The sequence below is a fragment of the Phasianus colchicus genome, chromosome 31 (genome assembly GCF_987193195.1).
Source record: "Phasianus colchicus chromosome 31, bPhaCol1.hap1.1, whole genome shotgun sequence".
NCBI classification, from domain to species: Eukaryota; Metazoa; Chordata; class Aves; order Galliformes; family Phasianidae; genus Phasianus; species Phasianus colchicus.
This window is the reverse complement of record NC_143466.1, coordinates 1,296,733-1,312,414: the sequence shown is the minus strand read 5'-3', so window position 1 is coordinate 1,312,414 and position 15,682 is coordinate 1,296,733. Positions and strand designations below refer to the sequence as shown.

The 15,682-nt window shown below is 53.5% G+C and overlaps 2 protein-coding genes across 2 annotated transcripts; one reads left to right on the top strand and one right to left on the bottom strand.

Moving 5' to 3' along the window:
• Positions 1-2,824: 2,824 nt before the first annotated feature.
• On the bottom strand, positions 2,825-7,571 carry LOC149914142 (osteoclast-associated immunoglobulin-like receptor). Its single transcript, XM_090127504.1, has 4 exons — positions 7,490-7,571; positions 5,586-5,738; positions 5,190-5,468; positions 2,825-5,108 (listed from the first exon to the last, which is right to left on the bottom strand). The coding sequence occupies exons 1-4, from the start codon at positions 7,569-7,571 to the stop codon at positions 4,657-4,659; spliced, it is 966 nt and encodes a 321-aa protein (XP_089983630.1). The 3' UTR covers positions 2,825-4,656.
• A 3,723-nt stretch (positions 7,572-11,294) lies between these two features.
• LOC116238695 (osteoclast-associated immunoglobulin-like receptor) lies at positions 11,295-13,767 on the top strand. Its single transcript, XM_090127817.1, has 6 exons — positions 11,295-11,503; positions 11,621-11,899; positions 11,980-12,291; positions 12,409-12,549; positions 12,650-12,687; positions 13,052-13,767. The coding sequence occupies exons 1-6, from the start codon at positions 11,416-11,418 to the stop codon at positions 13,187-13,189; spliced, it is 996 nt and encodes a 331-aa protein (XP_089983943.1). The 5' UTR covers positions 11,295-11,415; the 3' UTR covers positions 13,190-13,767.
• The last annotated feature ends 1,915 nt before the right edge of the window (positions 13,768-15,682 follow it).

Genomic DNA, 15,682 nt, shown 5'->3' with positions numbered 1-15,682 from the left:
TGGGCATTTTATGCCCTTATCAGGATGTCTGGGACGCTACTCAGAAAGCACCCCCAGCCATTCAGGTGGAGACAGTCAGAGAGCTCCTCCTCCATCTGGACTGTCACAAGTCCATGGGACCGGATGGCTGCACCCTCGGGTGCTGAGGGAGCTGGCGGGGTGATTGCTGAGCCGCTCTCGGCCATCTATCAGCGCTCCTGCTTAACTGGAGAGGTCCCAGAGGATTGGAGGCTTGCTGATGTGACTCCCATCTTCATGAAGGGCCGTAAGGAGGATCTGGGGAACTATAGGCCTGTCAGCCTGACCTCGGTACCAGGGAAAGTAATGGAGCAAATCATACTGGGTGAGATCGCACAGCATGTGCGTGGTGCCCAGGGGATCAGGCACAGCCAGCACGGGTTCATGAAAGGCAGGTCGTGCTTGACCAACCTCATCTCCTCCTACGACTGGGTGACCAGACTGGTAGATGAGGGAAAGGCTGTTGATGTAGTCTACCTGGACTTCAGCAAAGCCTTTGACACGGTCTCTCACAGGCTTCTCCTGGGGAAACTGGCTGCCCGTGGCCTGGACAGGTACACACTCCTTTGGGTAAGAAACTGGCTGGAGGGCCGTGCTCAGCGGGTGGTGGTTAATGGAGTGAAGTCCAGCTGGCGACCTGTTTCAAGTGGTGTCCCCCAGGGGTCGGTCCTGGGGCCTGTCTTGTTTAATATCTTTATTGATGACCTGGATGAGGGGATTGAGTGTACCCTCAGTAAGTTTGCAGATGACACCAAGTTGAGAGGTGGTGTTGATCTGCCTGAGGGTAGGGAGGCCCTCCACAGGGACTTAGATAGGCTGCATCGCTGGGCCAAGGTGAATGGAATGAGATTCAACAAGGCCAAGTGCCGGGTCCTGCACTTTGGCCACAACAACCCCATGCAGCGCTATAGGCTTGGGGACGAGTGGCTGGATGGCTGTGAAGAGGAAAGGGACCTGGGGGTGTTGGTTGATGCTGGGCTGAACATGAGCCAACAGTGTGCCCAGGTGGCCAAGAGGGCCAGCACCATCCTGGCCTGCATTAGAAATAGTGTGGCCAGCAGGAGCAGGGAGGTGATCATCGCCCTGTACTCAGCTCTGGTGAGGCCACACCTTGAGTGCTGTGTTCAGTTTTGGGCCCCTCACTACAAAAAAGACATTGAGACCCTGGAGCGTGTCCAGAGAAGGGCAACGAAACTGGTGAGGGGTCTGGAGCACAAGTCTTATGAGGAGCGGCTGAGGGAGCTGGGATTGTTCAGTTTGGAGAAGAGGAGGCTCACGGGAGACCTCACTGCACTCTATACTTCCTGAAGGGAGGTTGTGGTGAGGAGGGTTTTGCCTCTTCTCCCAGGCAATGAACAGGACGCGGGGAAATGGCTGCAAGTTGTATCAGTAGAGGTTTAGTTTAGACTTAAGGAAGAACTTCTTCTCTCAGAGAGTGGTCAGGCACTGGAACGGCTGCCAAGGGAGGTGGTGGAGTCGCCACCTCTGGCAGTGTTCAAGAGGCATCGGGACGAGGAGCTGTGAGAATCTGGCCACCAACCCCCATGGCACCATGTCCCCACTGTCACTCACCCAGGATGAGGGCCAGCACCATTGGTGCCATGAAGCAGGAGCAGCTTGGGGACAGCGAGACTGCAGTGGGGACAGGCTGTGCCTGGAGATTCACTCTCTTTTCCCCTTCTGGGACAGGAAGCCATGACGTCACCTCCTGGTGTGTTTTTTGTGGTTCCCATGTTGTGGTGGCACACACGGAAACCAGTGGGATGCCCCACACATGCTGTCACTCCTCCTGTGTCTCATGCTTTTCAAAAAGACTGCCAGTGTGTGTCCTTGCATGGTGTCCTCCATGGGATGCCAAACAGCCAGTGGGTATCTAATGGGGTTGTAATAAATTAAGGGAAGGACTTTGGGATTTGGTGTTCACAGAGGATGTTTAGGTGCTCTAGTGACATAAGGAAGGATTGTGATGTTGGGGAGGAGTGTTCCGTGAATTGGTTGGGCTGGGAAGTGTTAGGAGTACAGCAGTGGGGATTTAGGGGTGTTGGATTTGAGAGAATATGGGGAATGGGTGTTGGAACAGAACACCAGGGAGTCCCAAGAAAGTGATCTGGGGTCATTTAACTCTGTACCATACTAATGAGGCACAGGTGGGGGAAGGGGCCATCAGCGGGGCTCCTCAAGAACTCACCCTGGAGTCGAAAAAGAGGTGCTGGGGGGCACTGGAGGCACTGTGTGTCTGGGGCAGAAGGTTTGCAGCTTGCAGCTCAACATCTGTCAGACCATTGCTGTGTCACTAAGAGAGCTGATAAGGAGTTTGCCAGCTGAACTGGAAGTTGAGCCAAAGGTGTGCTTGGGTGCAGAGATAGCACTGCACAGCTGGCAGAACCATCTGCATGAGGCTTCTGTGAGAGAGCATCAGTTACAGATAGCAGCTGCTGACCTGGAGGGGGAGGATGTGGTGAGTGAGTGTGGCAGCCCAGGGATGGAACAGGAGTGTGTTGCTGGAAGTAGCCTGTGACTGCCCATGGCAGGAAATGGGAGATATAAAAGCAAGACGTGATGATAAAGCCGCCCCTCACATTCACCCTTCCATTAAAACAGAATATCACTATGAGGATGGGCAACCTCTGGGGATGACCACAAAACAGACCCCCTTGCCATCAAGCAGGAAGGAATCTTGCTAGAGAAACTGAGTCCAAATGTGTGTGGAGAATCTCCTGAACGAGTGGTACTAGCACTAGGCCTACTGAGGACTGGGAGTCCTCCTGACTATGGAAGGAGAGCAAAGCTCTCTGTGGTCTCTAACTCAGAGGGCGGCACATTGGGCTGCATCAAGAACAGCGTGACCAGCTGAGGTGATTCTGCCCCTCTGCTCTGCTCTCGTCAGACCCCACCTGCAATACTGCCTCCAATCTGGGCTCCCCAGCACAAGAAGGACATTGCACTGCAGGAGCACATCCAGAGGATGGCCACCAAGATGAGCAGAGGGCTGGAGCCTCATGGGGCTCACACTGCTAATAGGGAAGGGGAGATTGGAAATAGGAAGAACAAATGAAGAACTCCTGGATTGAGATCAAAATCATTTACTAAGACCAAAAAGCAAGACAGAAATAACAGCAATGATAATATTAAGCATGGAAATGTTACACGAGACAATTGCTCACCACCCACCATCCTACTCTCAAACCAGGACAGCAGGGGAGGCAGGGGGCACTTGGGGGGGCTACTGGTGATGTGTAGGGGATGGAATGTGGGGCAGGGGAAACTTTGGGGGGTGTATAGGGGAGGGCTGGATTGGCACAGTTGTGAAGGTCTCACAAGGCAGGTGGTGGGGTTGTGGTGTGGAGTGGGAAGAATTTGGGTTTCTAAAGGAATGGTGGTGGGGTTTTGAGGTGGATTTGGGGATCTCATAAAATGTTAAGTTATTGGAGGGGGGATAATGAAAGATTATGGGGTTAGGGATGAGCACTTAAGGACTTGGTGGGATTGGGAAGGAATTTGGGATTCACCAGTGAGAATGTAGGGTGCGTGTGTGTGTTAGAATATCTGGGGGAGATCAGGAGGGGGTTGAGGCAAGAGATGAGCAAAAGGGGATTTTGAGTGATTGGGAAGTATTTGTGGTGCACCAGTGAGAATCGGAGAGTGATAGAATTAGGGGATTTGTGGAGTCTGCAGGGAGAACAGAGCTCCATAGAGCCCCAAGCAGGAGATGTGGCATCTGTTCCCCTCAGTGCACCGTAACAATGAAGCACTGTGGGAGGCATCAGCAGAGTTCCCCAGCAGCCACCTCGATGCAGATAATGGGGTTTGGGGGTCACAGCTCGATATATGTCAGACCCTTCCTGTCTCTGAGGGGCACCTGAGCTACAAAAGGAAGAGTGGGGAGCCACCATGGGGGTCCTCAATCTGGTTGAGAGGGAGACACACAAGGTGTAAAAAGTTTGGGTGGGTGTCCTAAAAGATGAGTTCCGGGGGGGTTGTTGTATGTGTATTTGGGATTCATCAAATGGGGATCCCCAAGGGTGGTTTTTTGGCAGTCCCTTTAATCTGTTTGGAGGTATTCAGGGTGCAGGATTTGGAGGTCTTTGGGTAGCACAGATTTGGTTTCTCATGGATCAGAAATTGGGGTTCTCTACAGATGTAGTTTTGGAGTCCCATTGCAAGGTTTGATGTCTCCTTGGGACTTTTTTAGTGAAGATTAGCATTTGTGGGGTCCCCAAGATGTAGATTTTCAGTTCCATAAATCTCAGTTCTTATTGGAAGGTGCACTTAATAGGGTAACCATATGAACTGAGGGTCCGTTAGGGTCCACATCAGCAGGTATTAAGGTTCTGGTATGGGATCTGAGGGGGCAGGTTGGGATGGAGGGTCCCTCGACCCAGACACTGACCTGGAACTGCATGGCCTCAGGCATTTGGGAGTGGGCATCTGCATCCAAATGGAGAGTGGAGCTGGGTGGGAGTTACTGGGATGTCCCGAGGTAGGTGGAGTGGGGATTAATAGGAGATGGAACTGGCAGCAGGGGAGAGCAATGTGGGTTTATAGAGGTTAGAAGAGGAGGTGGAGGAGAGTTGAGGGTGTGTATACGGGAGCAAAGCACAGGTAGAAAACATATGGAATCCGAATCAGAGATGAAATCTATTTAACCTTTTCCCCAGCAGGGCTCCCATCTCTCCGTATCCAGAGGTTACGGGCATTGAGGACAAAGAAGACGCCAAGGCAGAAGATGAGGGCAGCAGCACAGACCCTCAGCACTGCCACCACCAGGTTCCCATGGGACTCTGCCATTGGAGGTGTGGGTGTCACCTCCAGTGCCACGCTGTCCCCAAGGGGAGAGGACAGAAAGGGGAAGCCCTTGGGGTGGTAGGAGCACCTATAGGTGCCGTTGTCAGCTGGAGTCACCCCAACGAGGGTGAAGGTGGCCGTGCCCCCACCATCAGGGTCCTGCTGCTGGATAGGGACTGAGTGCCCGTCCTTGTGCAGGAAGGTGGCCCCTTGGTACATGTTGCTGCATCGGATGGTGATGTTGGTCCCCATGCCCACACGTTCCTTGGGGCTCATGGAAATGCCAGGTGGCGGGAAGCAGTGATCTGCACGATGGGAGAGAAAATGGATAGGACTTGGGCCTGTGAGGACAGCTCACGGCCTCCCACGGACCCCAGTGCCCTCACCTGTCAGCACCAGCTCCACGGGGTCACTCCTCTCTGATGTCTCTGCTGGCTCTGACACCCGGTACTGGCACCGGTATGTCCCTGTGTGCACCCACTTTGTGACAGCAAAGGAGAACACGGCCATGTCCTGAACGTTGTACTTCTTCATGCAGGGGGTGAAACCTCCTTCCTGGCAGAGCTGGACCCAGGCAGCTGGCTGGGGCAGGTGGCACCGCAGGGTGACATTGTCCCCCACTTCTATCCCCTGGCTGGGGTGCAGCGACAGGGAGGGTCGGAGCACTAGGACAGGGGACAGCAGTCAGCCTTCTCCCCGCACACCCTCCTGTGCCCCTCTGACGGCCCCCTGACCACGCTCCCCTCCCTCTCTCCCCATTCTCCCCCTGTCTCCATACTCACGTTGCTGTGTCCTGCTCACTGCCACCAGCCACCAACCTGCAAGGGACACGGTCCTGGTCCCACACTGGGCCACCAACCCCCATGGCACCACGTCCCCACTGTCACTCACCCAGGATGAGGGCCAGCACCATTGGTGCCATGAGGCAGGATCACCTTAGGCACAGTGAGTCTGCAGTGGAGACACGGAGTGTCAGGAGATCCACTTTCTAGATCCACGGATCCAGGACTTGGCAATGGAGCATAGATGTAGAGCTTGTAAAGCAGAGCGTGTTTTTTGTGGAGCTTTAAATGCTGCTCTGATAGCAACGCAGGAAGGTTGATGTGTTAAGGGCCAAAGGGAGGGAGGAACTGAGTCACTAAGAGGAGTGATAAGGAGTTTGCAATCTGAGCTATAATTCAAGGGAAAGCAGTGGTTGCAGCAGAGATAGCTCAGCGCAGTTTGCAGAACCATCTGCATGATGCTTCTGTGACAGAGCGTCAAATGCAGACTGCAGCTGCAGACTTGGAGGGGTGGATGTGGTGAAGGAGTGCGACAGCCCAGGGAGGGAACGAGAGGGAGTTGTGAGCAATCAGCATCAAGAGATGAGGATAAATCTGCCCCTGGCCTTCTCCGTCTCATTCCATCTGAACATCAGCATGAGGATGAAGAACCCACCGGGAGGATCACAAAGAGACCCCGTACAGCAGCACCGAGCCGGCCAAGCTGCAGGGAGAATCTGGCAGGGTGTGAGAGAAGCTGAGAGTGAGTGTGTGTGGAGAGTGCCCTGAACAGGTAGAGAAGGGGTTGGGCTTAGTGAGGATGAGGAGCAAGGGTGAAGAAAGGGCTTATTTGTTATGTTGTGAAAGTAGTTGAGCGCAAAGAATGGGAAAGATGTGGGGGACCTCAACCGTAACCCAAAGAGCCTGCTGATTGGTGCAAGGAGCCACATCCTAGAAACTGAGTTAGTTGAAGCCAGAATACTTCCTCAAACTACACCAGGGTCAGAAGCACACTGCAAGGAAGATAGACTGCCTTCATCCCCATGAGCACCAGGATGACCACCAGGAGGCACCACGCATGTGTAGAAGCATGAATTAGGGGTGGAGTTCGGGGCGTAGAATGGGTGTGGGCTATTGTCATGAATACCTTGAAGTAATTGTAATAACCACCCCTTTTCTTAGAAATATTATGAATATGCGTGTAATCATTTAATAAATATAGAAGCTTACCTGCTTACGTTGGGCAGGATGGGAGGGGCTGCACGCCTGCATCCAGCATGTGTGCACAGTGACATGGAACCCCAGACAGAACTGAGTCACACAATGGAACTCATTTTAAAAACACCCTCCTAAACACGTGGGCCAAAGACCGTGACACTGAGTGGGTATGTCACATCCCTGTCATGCACCAGCTTATGGGAAAATCGGGTGATGCAATGGACTGCTGGGAACCATGCTGAAAGCAATGGGCGGTGGAACATTCAGACACTGGGATAAACATCTAGCAGAAGCCATGGGTCTGCTTATCGTAGAATCATAGAATCATAGAATGGGCTAGGCTGAAAAGGACCACAATGAACATCGAGTTTAAATCCCCAGCTATGTGCAGGGTCTCTGTCTCAGTTTATAACCATTCCCCCTTGTTCTATCACTATCCATCCTCCTAAACAGCTCTTACCCTCCTGTATATATGCTCCCTTCAAGTGCTGTAAGGCTACAATGAGGTCCCCCCAGAGCCTTCTCTTCTCCAAGCTAAACAAGCCCAGGAGTATGGGGGTATCATCTTCCTGCACAAGGACGGGCACTCGACCCCCATCCTGCACCAGAACCCTGATGCTGGGGGTACAGTCACCTTCACCTTCTTTGGGGTGACCCCATCCGACTCTGGCACCTATAGGTGCTCCTACTGCATTGGAGGCTTCTACCTTCTTTTCTCTCCCCTTGTGGACAACGTGACACTGGAGGTGACACCTGCACCTGCACCCCCAGGTAGGTCTGAGGCCCCATGTCGGTGTCCCTTGTGTCTCTCATTTCTGGCAGTGTCTCTGCATCCCGTCATCATGGAGGTGATGTCCGGGGATGGGGACATGAACACTGCTGGACCCCACAGGTGATGAGAGGAGGTCCCATGGGAACCTGGTGGTGGCAGTGGTGAGAGGCTGTGCTGCTGCCCTCGTCTTTGCCTTGGCCTCTACTTTGTCCTCGATACCCGCAGCCTCTGGATACGAAGAGATGACAGCCCTGGTTGGGAAGACAGCTGGATCACTTTGGCACTCAATAAAGCACCTTTAGATCACACCCAATTGTTTTCCGCTTCCTCTCTGATAGCGTATATACCCTCCAATCTCCCTCCATTCTTTTCAATCTCTACACCTCCCTCCAGGTGTGTCCTTCCTCATCTTCCATCCCGTACACATGGGTCAATCCCTTTAACTTTCCCCTGCCTCCACTTCCATGCGCTGTTGATGCCCTTCGTGCTCTTTGGTGTTCTCCATAACCCCCATTCCATTTCCCTCCCCATTTTGATGTAGGTGCCCCTCCACTGGGAAGGCTGAGTCCATTCATTTCCAGGACAGTATTTGAGTCAGGGAAACCCTAACCCCAACCTGACCCTGGAGAACACCCATACCCTACCTGGAACCCCAAACCCTGTCCATGTGGATCCCAAGGGATTTCCAGCTTCATATGGCTGACTCAGTCTTTATGTGCATCCCCAAATCCAGCCCATGGGATATATGAGAGGAATTCCAGATGTAATCCTCCAGCCCCTCTGGTGCTCTTCCAGCCCTACACACACCCAGATCATTTAGGAACCCCCAGCCTTGAGAATATAGCACCTATATAGACTGCAGCCAGAACAAAGCACCAGGGAATCCCCAGATCTCCTGCACAGCCCCCCGGTCCAATGGGCCATAGTGAAACCCACAAACAAAATGCACCCCCAGTACCACACCTATTGAGTCCCCAGATCTAGGTCTCCCCACACCCCCTAGTCCTTAACACCCACAGAACTCATGGGCACACTCAAACCATAAGGAAACACCCCAAAAACATCATCGGATCCCTGAAACTAAGCAATTCCAGGCTCCCAAACCCATGTCCCCTGTTTCCCAATCATAGCCACCAGAATCCCAAATGCCCCCAGCCTAAAATCCCCAAATTTTCACCACTGTACCCCATACACTTCCCAATGACACCACATACCTAAATGCTCACTTCTAACCCCACAATCCTTCCTTGTACTCCTCGAATCTCTTAACACCCACTGGGACTGCAAGTCCTTCCCAAGTTGGAGCATTGGTCAGAGAGTGGTGGGCAGTTGGGTTGAGCATCTCTGATTAAGCAAGCATTAAAATGTTATTACCATTACTGGTAATTCTCAATTTCTCAATTATTTCTCTACTCCTCTTCAGTTTGAGTAAACAGATTTTGTCTCAACCATTGTGTTTTGTTTTTTTTTTTTTGTCTGATTCTCTTGGCAAACCACAAAGAGAAAGGTCAGTGCTGGAAGGGCTGTGTGTTGCTGAGTAGCTGTTGGGTGACAGCACCGCAATCCTTTTGGTGGCCAATGTGGGGCCCGAAGGGTGGAGATCCCGACAGCTGTGAGCAGAGCGTGTTCCAACACAACTGCTCTCAGCGGTACAGCAGCCTCAGAGCTGCTGCTCACAGCGCTCAGCTGTTCCTTCACTCGGTGCCATCCATCACAGCTCTCAGGGCTGTTCCCTTCACTGCGCTGGCGCTGCTTCTCGCCTCTGAGGGCTGCCCTGCAATTCTGGATGCTTCTGCCCGTTTGTCTGCAGCGTGTGCTCGTGTGACAGCGGCCATGGATGCCATGTGCTCCTTGTGCTCAGCAGTGCCATCACTCTGGCACTGCAGGACCCTCACCGCGGGAACTCCTCACACGGGCACTCTCTGCTCCACAGGAGTGCCAAGTGTTGATGGACATTTTTAAATCCCTCCATCAAACACTGGCTGATCCAACCCCTGCCACAGGCCTTGTGGTTAGCCCAGATTCTTAGTCGGGTCATAGCACAGAGTCCCACAGGCGTGGGGTTGGAAGTGACCTCTGGAGTTCACCAAATCCAACCTCTCTGCTCAACTTGTTTCCCTGCTGTTGGTTGCACAGGAAAGCATCCGGGTGGCTTTTAATTACCTGCAGAGAAAGAGAACCCACCACCTCCCTGTGCAGCCTGTTTCAGTGCTCGGTCTCCCACACAGTATAGCAGTTCTTCCTCATGATTTGATGCAACTTCCTGAGCTCCAGTTTGTGCCCACTGCCCCTCGTCCAGTCACTGCACACCACTCAAGAGAGCCCAACCCAATGGTGCAGAATGGCAGCACGGAGCTCTGGTGTGTCAGCCACTCCTCCCAGCTTTGTGCCACCTGCAAACCTGCTGAGGGTGGACTCCATCCCTTTGTTCAGGTCTCTGATGGAGATGTTGAACAGCACCAGATCCAGCACCGACCCCTGGTGAACACCACGAGTCACAGCCACCAAGCGCACCCTGCGCTGCTGATGGTGCCCAAAGCCATGGACTCAATGAGCTCCACCAACACTTCACAGGGATGACCAAGGGACCGCGGAAATGCTGTGTGTGTATGTGTACTGAAACACAGGATAGGAGATGGTGGTTAATTAGGCTGCATGGGAAACAGTGGGACCTGAGCCTGATGTAAGCTGTATGGAACATGGCGGGGTATTGTCCTGGTTTCAGCTGGGATAAAGCTGATTTGCTTCCTTGTGTCCCGTGAGTTTTGGCTTCAGAAAACCAATGCTGATGGCACAGAGGTGGTTCAGCTGATGCTGAGCAGTGCTGCACAGAGCTGAGAGTGGTTCCGTTTCTCAGCTTCTTGCCTTGTGCTGCCAGCAAGGGGCTGGGGGGCACCAGGAGCTGAGAGGGGACCAAACCAGGACAGCTGACCTGCAGTGCCAAAGGCATCTCCCACACCATATGGCATCGGGTGAGAAATGGAACTCTGAGGAGAGCTGCATGGGGTGAGCGGGTGCAGCTCGGGGATGGGTTGGGAATCAATGAGTAGAGGTGAACAATTGTGTTTTGCAAATATACTGCATAGATGTACACACAGATGTACTGCTTGTGTAACGCCTTGCCTTTGTGTATCTGTGTGTGAGATCATGTCTGTAAACCTGTGTGTGACCACAGCAATGCACAAGTGTGTCCTTAGAAGGTACGCACCGCATTGGTGTAACACGTGTGCTCCTTCTCTGCCAAAACTCTTACTCCTTACTGCCAAAACATTTCCTTAGAGTTGATCCATGTCTGTGCCACACGTGTGCTCCACTGTGCCTGTGTGCCCATAGCACATCCTATGCCTGCGTGGTGCCACTGCATCCCCAAAGGTCCCTGCTACTGCCCCCAGTGGGGATGGTGGAGGAAAGCACAGTGGGGACGGAGTGTGGTACCTGAAGTGCGTAGGGACAGCCAGCTGGATGTGTTGGGGACCACATGTGACATTCCATGGGGGACACCCCTTTGGAGCCATGTCCTGTGTTTGGGATTCCATGGGGGGAAAAGTGCAGGACCACGTGCTGGCAGAACTTTGTGTGTGACACCCAAGCCCGGACAAACTGCAAAGGACAAACCAGCGGGGACTATTTGCACAGCTCCATGTGTACAACATTTCTGGGGACCCCAACGTGCCACTTCCCGTTTGGGCTGTGATTGCCACATCAGTTGGCAACATCACACCATCCTGTCCAAAAGAGGAACTGGCAGCAGCCCAACGCCACTCCCTGTCCCCACTGCAGTCTCACTGTCTCCAAGCTGCTCCTGCCTCATGACACCAATGGCACTGGCCCTCATTCTCGGTGTGTGACAATGGGGATGTGATGCCAAGGGGGTTGGAGGCCCTGTGTGGAACCAGAACCGTGTCCATTGCAGGTTGGTGGCTGGTGGCAGCGAGCAGAGCACAGCATCGTGAGTATGGAGATGGGGGGAGCATGGGGAGAGAGGGAGGGGAGCATTGTCAGGGTGCCAGCAGAGGTACACAGGGGGGTGTGCAGGGACAAGGCTGACTGCTGTCCCCTGTCCTAGTGCTCCGACCCTCCCTGTCACTGCACCCCAGCCAGGGGGTGTCACTGGGGGAAAATGTCACCCTGCGTTGCCACCTGCCCCAGCTGGCTGCCTGGGTCCGGCTGTACCAGGAAGGGCATCAAACATACCGCAATTACAATTACAAGAAGCAGGACACTGCAGACTTCTCCTTCTTGAACACAAATCGGGAGCACGCAGGTAGATATTGGTGTCAGTACCGGCTGCCTTGGTCAGCAGTGGATTCAGAGAAGAGTGATCCTGTGGAGCTGGTGCTGACAGGTGAGGGCACTGGGGACAGCAGATGGCTCTGCTTGCTCCCAACAGGACCGTGTCCCACTGCTGTCCCTTCCCTCATGCAGATCGCAGTTTCCCCCCACCCAGCATTTCCCTGAGCCCTGAGGAATGTGTGGAGATGGGGACCAATGTCACCATCCAGTGCTGGAACAAGGACTATGGGGCCACCTTCCTTCTGCACAAGGATGGGTACTCAGCCCCCATCCAACGCCAGGACTCCAATGTGGTGGGCACAGCCACCTTCACCATCTTTGGGGTGACCCCAGCTGACAGTGGCACCTATAGGTGCTCCTACCGCCCCTGGGGTCACCCCTTTCTGTCCTCACCCCTTGGGAGTAACGTGACTCTGGAGGTGACACCCACACCTGCACACCCGGGTGGGTCTCTACCCCATTTGAGTACCCTTGGTGCCACCCATGAGTGGCTGTGTCACCTCCTGTCCCTATAGAGGTGGTGGTTGAGGATGTGATAACCCAAACACCCGGATCCCACAGGTGCTGCAGACAGTTCCCATGGGATGCTGATGGTGGCAGTGGCTGGGGGCTGCACTGCTGCCTTTGTCTTCATCCTCGTCCTTGTTGTCTTCTTCCTCCTCGGTGCCTGCAGACGTCGGATACAGAGAGATGAGTGCCCTGGTGGGGAAGGGTTTAAGCGTCTTTATTTCTCAGTTGATCCTCTCAAAGTCTCCACTTACCCCCATAGCCCCATCCCATTCTCCTCCTTGTTTTGATGCAGGCACCCCTGCAGAAAGGCCTGAGGACATGGAATTCCAGGTAAGTGTCCAGGTCAGGGAACCCCAAACTCCGGCCTGACCCTTGGAACATGTCCTGATCCCATTCACAGCCCCAAACCCTGTCCATGGGGATCCCAGGGGATCCACAGCCTCATATGGTTTGCCTTAATGTTAAGGACAGCCCCCAAACCCAGACCATGAGGAACTCCAAATCCGCATTGTGGAGACACCCAAATCTGAGCCCTCAGATTCCCCTGGCCCCTCCAAAACTTAAATACCCCTCAGATCCCATGGGCCACTTTCACACTGTGTAGGAAGAACCCCAAACATCACTCACGCGGTGTCCCTCCCAAAGGACACTGGGGACCCCCAGGTTGACACTCTGCCTTCCCACTGTGTCCCAGGTGCCTTCCAGTGACAGCGAGGGTCTGACCTACATGGAGCTGCAAGCTGTGACCCCCAGCACTCCGCCCCTCAACCCCCCCGCTGACCCCCAGCCCTCTGTTATCTACGCCGAGGTAGCAGTTGGGAGGCATCACTGATGCCTCCATACGTGTGCACAGACACGTGTGTGTTATGTGCTCACATGTATTGCCAGCGTGCACAGTGCAGGTGTGTTGTGTGTGCTTACCGTCACGTGTGCACTGCATGCATGTATCACTGCATGTGTTCCTGTGTGTCACATGTGTTCACCGTCACATGTGCACAACAGTTACACCCAGATGTGCACTCCGTGATTAACTCCATTCCTTGGTGTCTGCAGCATCACGCGTGTACACCAGTAGATGTGCACAGTGCTGCACATGGGTGTCCTTAGCATGTTTTCTGAGACCGGTAAAGAATGCGGGAGGTGAGCAACAAGACTTTGTGGACAGTTTTTCATTCCAAAGCAGTGCTCTGAAGAGAAGCTCTCAGGAAATGGACGTGTATTCCTGCTCTGAGCCTTGGCTGACTCCATCGCAGTATCTGTCCCTGCTGGCTGGGAGAGGTGTGACTCAGGAGACAGAGAGAGATTCACCTGCCTCCAAACCCCCTGAGAGGGACGGTGCACATGTGCTCCCCGTGCCTGCACTCTCCAGGCCCTCCGTGTGTCCGTGTGTCCTTACCATGTGCCCCACGTCAGCGCCACGTCTGTCCCTACAGCACACACACGTCCCCTTCCCATGTGCGCATCTCCAGCTCCACATCCCAAACCAGCACCCGGCCCACAGTGAAGTTGGGACATAATTCCCATTTCTGGAGCGTTTTATCCCACTTTCCTGGATGAGAGTTCTGATTCTGAAGTGTTAGATTCTGCTTCATGAGGGAGGATTCCTATTTCTGGAAGGTTTTTCCCTTCCTCTACCTCTGAAAATTGTTATTCCTTTTTTTGGGGATAATTCTCAATTCTGGAGAGTTTCAACCAACCTTTGGTGGAAGATTTGCCATTTCCAAACATTTTTACCCTAATTTCTGGTAGAATTATCGCTTGTGGATGTATTTATCCCAACTGTTGGGGAAAATTGTCATTTGTGACAGGTTTTATCTGCGTTTGAGAGAGGATTCCCACTTCTGGATGGTTTTCTCCTGTTCTCCTGGAAGGAGATTCCCAGTCTGGAATATTTCATCCTGCCTTTTGGGGCAGGATCCCTATTTCTACAAAGGTCTGTGCTACTTTTTGGGGAGGATTTCTTCTTCTGCACAGTTTTATAGTTATGCTTCTGGAGGGCTTAATTCTCAATTCGAAGGCCAATTCCTGCTTCTGGGGTGTTTTATCCTGGATTTGGTGTTAAAAATACCCATTCTAGAGTATTTTTGCCTGCCTTTTTTGGTAGGATTCGCAATTCTGGGGTATTTTGTCCGTCCTTTGGGTGCCAGGATTCCCATTGCTGGAAGGTTTTACCTTTCTTTTATTCCATTCCAGCAGAAGCAGCTCTTGGGCACAAGGTTTTGCTGACAGTGATGTTGCAAATCCTTTGATAATTTCACAGCACCCAGCACTGACATCAGGGCTGAAGGACAGTGACACAGCTGTGAGGTCAGGCCAAACATGCCTGCTGTTTTGTTTTTAATGACCACCAAGGTTATTTATCTGTCAGGACACAGCTTGACTGATGCTCACACTGGTCTGCGGGTTTAAGAAGCAGAGTTTGGGTTGTGTTTGCTTATTATTATTTTTTTGTGGGGAGGGGAGGGAAGGGGTGGGGAGGGGAGGGGAGGGGAGGGGAGGGGAGGGGAGGGGAGGGGAGGGGAGGGGAGGGGAGGGGAGGGGAGGGGAGGGGAGGAGAGGAGAGGAGAGGAGAGGAGAGGAGAGGAGAGGAGAGGAGAGGAGAGGAGAGGAGAGGAGAGGAGAGGAGAGGAGAGGAGAGGAGAGGAGAGGAGAGGAGAGGAGAGGAGAGGAGAGGAGAGGAGAGGAGAGGAGAGGAGAGGAGAGGAGAGGAGAGGAGAGGAGAGGAGAGGAGAGGAGAGGAGAGGAGTCCACTCCTTCTTCCTGTCATTCTAATTCAGTCCACAGAATGATTTCCTCATCTGCTGGTTCTGACAGCACCACACAGCATCGCCGAGTGGCATTCCGTTCAGCAGTGAATTGGCTCTGCAGGGCTGTCCGTGGTTCCTGCCAGGATGTCAGCCTTCCATCAGCAGGGTGTTGAATGCAGAGCCTCTCCTTCTGGGCTGTCAGCAGTGCTGCTCCCAACACAGCACACACTGGGTGGTTCTGAGCCCAACCAATTCTCAGGAGGGAAGGGCAGCCACTGCACCTTTTCAGCTCCTCGGGAACAGGGGAGCTGAAACACCGGCATTTCCCAGGCAGCCAGGGCTTGTCCCTGCTCGGACCTCTCTGGCATGGAGCCTTCCTGGGGTAGAGCTGGGAGGTCACAACCAGACCTTCCCACACTGAGGGGATCTGACAGCTGCACCAGGTGAGTGTCACGTCCTGTGCATGGAGGGAGGGAGGGACTGCAAGGAGTGCAGTGCTGTCACACAGCAGCAGCTCAGCACCACACAGCTTTTATTCCCACTGACCCCTCCCAGTGGGTCTGGGGAGAGAACCAGAG

Bases quoted from the DNA above. Each gene is read 5' to 3' on its own strand.
- LOC149914142 (XM_090127504.1), bottom strand. From the start codon at position 7,571: ATGGGGCCTCAGACCTACCTGGGGGTGCAGGTGCAGGTGTCACCTCCA. The intron at 5,469-5,585 runs GTGAGTATGGAG...CCCCTGTCCTAG, and splicing joins AGTGAGCAGGACACAGCAAC to TGCTCCGACCCTCCCTGTCG. The intron at 5,109-5,189 runs GTGAGGGCACTG...CCCATCGTGCAG, and splicing joins CGTGGAGCTGGTGCTGACAG to ATCACTGCTTCCCGCCACCT.
- LOC116238695 (XM_090127817.1), top strand. From the start codon at position 11,416: ATGCCAAGGGGGTTGGAGGCCCTGTGTGGAACCAGAACCGTGTCCATT. The intron at 12,292-12,408 runs GTGGGTCTCTAC...CGGATCCCACAG, and splicing joins ACCCACACCTGCACACCCGG to GTGCTGCAGACAGTTCCCAT. The intron at 12,550-12,649 runs GTGGGGAAGGGT...GTTTTGATGCAG, and splicing joins ACAGAGAGATGAGTGCCCTG to GCACCCCTGCAGAAAGGCCT.